This window comes from Lactuca virosa, chromosome 5, assembly GCF_052849685.1.
Source record: "Lactuca virosa cultivar CGN04683 chromosome 5, Lactuca_virosa_CGN04683_v6, whole genome shotgun sequence".
Lineage (NCBI taxonomy): Eukaryota > Viridiplantae > Streptophyta > Magnoliopsida > Asterales > Asteraceae > Lactuca > Lactuca virosa.
In genome coordinates, this window is record NC_136430.1 from 29,009,234 (window position 1) to 29,014,687 (window position 5,454).

General features: G+C 36.1%; 1 protein-coding gene across 3 annotated transcripts; it reads right to left on the minus strand.

The window, feature by feature from the left end:
* Window positions 1-1,189: 1,189 nt before the first annotated feature.
* Window positions 1,190-5,119, minus strand: LOC145114669 (uncharacterized). Of its 3 annotated transcripts, XM_079050735.1 has the most exons (6): window positions 4,766-4,875; window positions 4,285-4,389; window positions 3,902-4,171; window positions 3,629-3,802; window positions 3,079-3,514; window positions 1,190-2,042 (listed from the first exon to the last, which is right to left on the minus strand). In XM_079050735.1, the coding sequence occupies exons 2-6, from the start codon at window positions 4,288-4,290 to the stop codon at window positions 1,471-1,473; spliced, it is 1,458 nt and encodes a 485-aa protein (XP_078906861.1). In that variant the 5' UTR covers window positions 4,291-4,389; window positions 4,766-4,875; the 3' UTR covers window positions 1,190-1,470. The 3 variants fall into 3 exon arrangements, with proteins under 3 accessions (XP_078906861.1, XP_078906860.1, XP_078906859.1); XM_079050734.1 differs by lacking the exon at window positions 4,285-4,389 and having other exon boundaries at window positions 3,902-4,168; window positions 4,766-5,119; XM_079050733.1 differs by lacking the exon at window positions 4,285-4,389 and having other exon boundaries at window positions 4,766-5,119.
* Between the last annotated feature and the right edge of the window lie 335 nt (window positions 5,120-5,454).

Consider the following 5,454-nt stretch of genomic DNA (forward strand, 5'->3'; position numbering starts at 1 on the left):
AACCAATTAAACAACCCACCACTCTCATCCCACTGAAGAGGAAGTGGTATCTTGGAGGTATTAACGGTAGCTCTATTGCTAATTAAGACTTGTACCTTAGTTTTTTTGTATTTTTTTAATTAAGTGGGTTGAAAAAGATATGGTTTCCGTGTGTTGTGGGTTGGAAAAAAAAAAAAAAAAAAAAAAAACCAATATGGTAGTGGATTGAGTGGGTTGGGAAGGAATGACTTTCTCCTCCCTTATCAAGATTCTACTCTTTATCAAGTTAATCTGGAATTTTTGGTACAAAGTTGTCAGCACCCAGTAAAGATAGTTTTTACCTGATAAAGAACATGACTTTAAATAATGGCTGTGAAACACCTATTCCATTCCGTAAATTGATACCATAGCACAGTGACGAGTTTACATTATAGTAAGGTGGGTCCTTTGACCCACCTAAATTTTCAAAACATACAACAAAATATATACCAAAAATATTATGACCTACCTTATAAAATATGAAGGACCTACCTTTTAGTATTTGGCAAAAAAGAGAAGGAAAAAAAATAGATATTAAAATATACTTTATAGTGTTGAGGACAAAAAAAAAGGAAAAAAGAAATACAAACTATAAACAATAAAAGACATGATAATTGGTGGCATGAAGGAGTCTCACATCGACTCCAAAAAGAAAACGGTGAGAGGTTTTCCATTATAAATACACAATTCATTTCTCACTTTTCCACGCCATAAAGTTTGTTGATGTGATACCGACATTACTGCAAGTTTAAGTTGGTTTTTTAAGGAATTAGCACTTTGGGCTACGTTTTTTCACCACTAGTTTTTATACAAGTTGAATTGTATATTTTTCTAGTTGAACCGGTCCAGATGAACCTGGTTTTCTCTTGAATCGGCCCGGTTGAACCTTGTTAGTGAACTAGGTGGTTTTCTATTCTAGACTCGCCACTGCCATAGCATCATAGTTTCTTCGAGAATTCATGGCATTCGTTTTTTATATCTTTAGAGGGTTATGACATTGGGAGCAATTCATGACACTAGATGTTTGTTTGTGATATTAATAAACTTGATGAATAATTTTCATGAGGAGTCGTGTTGATGTTCTTGGGGATAACAGTGTGTCCCAAGAAAAACACGAGCCTATAAGATGTCTTAACTACTTGATTTCACCTCATATAGTTAGTTAATACAATGGAATCAAAACGGAGTTGTAAATTTTAATGCACGAAAATACAAGTCAAAGACAACATATGTACATGATCATAACAGCATTCGAAAACATGCACCACAACAGTTTAAAAACGAAACTAGAAACGCCACCACCACCACCACCCTAAACTTGTTATGACATATACAGTAGTAAAACAAGTAGAAGCCTTTTCTCATCAAACGATATAATAAAGGTAAATGTAAAAGAGATTAACAGCTAACCTTACTTACCAGTTACCTCCCTCTCCAAAATCATATCATATCCTAAAAGTTGTAAAAGAACTGTGGTAAAGAAGCGATCCTTGGAAGATTAAGCAGCAAATCACCAACAGAATCCCTTCTGGACATTCCACTACTCTTCTTACTATCATCATCATCATCATCATCATCATCAGCTTCATCTTGAATTACTAATCCAGGACCAGAAACAGAAACAGGCTTTGATTCATGTATTACACTTTTCCCATTTTCATTGTTGGATTTAGGTTCGAGATCTTGAAATGTTGTGGGGTCCTTTTGTAACAGACAGCAGAGAGAGTTGACTTTTGACATTACGGATTTTTCATCGGATGTGGATGACCCGTATTGGGCGTCGTTGAACAGACATCGGCTGATGTCTTCCAGGATTTCTAAGCTTTCTTTCTCTTCATGGGAAAGTGGGTGGTTGCCTGAGGTTCGTTGTTCAGTGATTCTGTTTTCAATGTGATTTACTAAATCACTCATTGACATGGATGGGTGGATCCCTGGTACTTTGATTTGGTCCCATCGGTCAATACCACCTTTTAGTCCTTCAGTCCCAGCTCTTCTGATTTCCTCAATTGCTGACGTGTCCATCACTGCCACACAATTATATAATATAGTTTTTGGTTAACCTCACATCACTTGCAATTATTGAGTATTGACACACTCAGCTTTCCACCCAACTCTATTTAGTATTTATCAACAAATCTATTATAATGGTTTACCTTTTCAAAAAGATTTTTTTTTTAAATAACGAAATTATCCTTATCCATATGACATGTTTTATAAATCACCCTTATATAATTTGCCCTTATAAACATTTAGCTATATTAATATATTACAAAAAACCATAACTCTGTCCAGTTCTTTTTCGAAAACATAGATGATAAAACTATTACGTATATAATTATTTAAAAAAAAAAACGATAAAATTATTATAGAACCTTTACAAATTTACTATTTGATATGAGATATTAAAATGAATATAATAGAAAAGTTAGTAAAACAAAGAGTGAATTACATTTTTGGTCCCTGATTTTGTTCAGAAACTTTATTTTGGTCCCAAATGGCAAAGAGTTCCTTCTTACAATTTGGGTGCCTATTTTTGATTGTTGTAACGGTTTTGGTCCCTATAGGAGTATAGTCCCCAAAACTGAAAGAGGAAACTATTGAAAATATAATTTTAAAAAAACTAATGTGCCAAAATAGTTGCAACAAGTAAAAATAGGCACCCAAATTGCAAAACGAAACTATTTGGGACCAAATTTGAAACTTTGGAACAAACTCACGAACCAAAAATGTAACTTACTTTAAAATAGATTACTTAGTCAGAAAATAATAAAGAACTGAAGGTTAAATATAATTAGGGGAGTAGAATGAAATATTAATAACTTTTGAAAAAAAAAAAAAACACCCGTTGTTGGTTCTCTAAGAACATTTTAAGGTGAGACCCAGACCGATTAGGTTAGGTTACCTAAGATGTGTCCCACCTTTTTAAGTGAGACAAAAAATTGCAACTTTTTTTTCATTGATATCAGTCTCGGTCTGAATGGTAGTGTGTAAAAGTAAAACACAGTATAACATGTAATGTCATGTCATGTGTAACAAAAGACAAAAGGGGTATTAATTTACCTGAGCTGGGTGAAGGTGCTTCACGAGAGAATTCTGTAGGACGAGTAGCAGGATCATGCAACTCGCTCCTGGAAGAAGAAGACTGACCTCCTCCTGAAGGTGAAGCTCTTGTACCTAAATCAAAAATGGCACTGGTAGGTGCTTCTCTGTGTAAATCATATTCATTGGATTCATTTGGCTCATCAAACACTGAAGTCTTGGGTTCAAAGTATGGAGATTCCAATTCTATCTCGACTTGCTGACTCAGGAAATTAAGACGAGGGTCACATTGAATGAGCTTTTCAAAGTGCTTTCCTAACAACCCTTGTGGACACTGCAGATAATGACGCCTGTGTAGGCTAGCCTGTCCACCTGTAAAATCTGAGGTTGCTTGCCATAAAGTATGCTTTCTTGGCTGAGGATTCGTTTCTCTGAAGAACAGAGGCTGTCTTGTTAGCTGCACAAAAAAAAGCATACCAACAATCACTTCCTTTAACATCGTTTTTCATGATTATATATAAAAAATATATATAGAGAGAGAGATGTGAGAGAATGAAAAATAGTTAATTACCACTACATCAAGAGTACCAGGGCCATCATCTGGGTAAGTTGCCTTCAAAGCCATAATATCAGACCATTGAATTTCAATCTTGTTCTTGAGACCTCCATCAAGAACTTCCCACACGAGTTTATGCTTTGCAAAGTAACATTTAGCCACCAGGTCCCCTTCATATCTTGATTTGTACTACAAAACAATAAAAAGTTTGTCAATCACTCAATCTCAAGCTTTGTGTGTTGACTTGACTCAAAGAAATACACACAGCCACCAGAAAGTACAACTAACCTCCCAGGTACCTATCTTGAGAAGTGATGCTGGAAAGTTTGAAGCCTTCAGCTTATCAGTAGCAGCAGCAGAAGCAGCAGTGGTTTTGTTGGCTTTCTTAGCATCAGTTCCAATCTTAGAAGAAGAGTTCCCTTCAGCAAGCCTCATCTGAATTAAATCCAACAGAGATGGACTCTTACGAAGCCTCAACCCCAATGGACTTGGTTCATCCAAAGGATTGAATTGTGCTGGTGATACAGGAAAACTACCCATTCCAAAATCCTCCTGCTGCTAGGAAGAAGCAAGGAATAAATCAATTTACAATATATTGCAAAAGTAAACAAACCATCATATAAAGAGGCTGAAGCAGGAAATTGGTTACAAAGATAACACTAGAGATTTACAGACATCCGAGATTGACTACTTCTCCACCTCCTCCTCCTTTCATAGAACTAAAACTTTGAATTGTGCCCTAGATTTCCAATCTAATACCCGACTATTACCTGAGACTATTACAGAAGCATTTATCAATTTGCAATGCTTAAAGACACAAAAGCACCTTCTATTAATACTAAATGTTCCTCGCTTCTGAGAGCATCACAATTTAAGATTGATGTCTATGTTGAGTATTTGCCTCTTTTCGCTCATACTATCGGTTTGAAATAACTACCGGTTACTGAGAACATAAAAGTAGTTGAAAACAGATGAAACCGCTTAAATCTCACACATCAAAAGTACGACCTAATTAGTAAATAATCTAGGCGAGAATTTTTTTTATCAGCATGGAGATCCATGTCATACATAACAGCGATTAAGACTTGGACTAGATGTACAAATTTTATTTTATTCTAAACCAAAAAATTGGCAGAAGAATCACAAAATAACCTTAGATCGCTTGTGCAGAGGGACTTGTTGTTCATTGTAAAGAGTAGATTCCTCTGGCATCTCTCTCTTCACCGACGCCATTTTTCCACGCTGCTGTAACTGAGATTCCGGCAAAACCATGGTGTTTTTCATCAATTGAACCATCAAATATTTCCGATCAACTTCGCAAACCTTGTCGCGACTAATATACGGTTCCTTTCTTATCTTTTCTTCCGGCGGCGAACACGATGAGCTAGAACTGAGTCGACTCGATGAAACGGGCTGAGTTGGAATAAGTGGCCCTTGTAGGAAAGCTGTAACAAAAAGCCAAGAGTATCCTTCTTTTAAACGACAGCGCATTTCGTCAAGTTGGGCCGGTGGGTAGGTTGATTTTTACGCGCTTACACCACTGTTCTCACGTGCGCCCGCCCTTGCTATAGTAAAACTTTACAATATACACATTACCCCCCTGTGTTTATATATACATTACAGTTTTGGCGACTGCTTGTTTAGTAAAATACATAAAAGGGATATTTACACAGATGACGATTTGGTAAACCCCAACTTTATCAGAATAAAATATACTCAAGTGGGTATGGAGATCCGTAAGTAAAGAGGAATGCAATGAAAACAAAGAATCTCAAGTGGGTGTTAGGAACCTAAAATCTGGTATGTTATGTATCCTTAACATGCTAGAATAACCGAAGTCT

Excerpts from the sequence above, each read along its gene's own strand:
- LOC145114669 (XM_079050733.1), bottom strand. The coding sequence starts at position 5,104 with ATGCGCTGTCGTTTAAAAGAAGGATACTCTTGGCTTTTTGTTACAGCT. Across the intron at positions 3,803-3,901 it reads TCAAGATAGGTACCTGGGAG|TACAAATCAAGATATGAAGG; the intron begins GTTAGTTGTACT and ends ATTGTTTTGTAG. Across the intron at positions 3,515-3,628 it reads CTGGTACTCTTGATGTAGTG|CTAACAAGACAGCCTCTGTT; the intron begins GTAATTAACTAT and ends TTTTTTGTGCAG.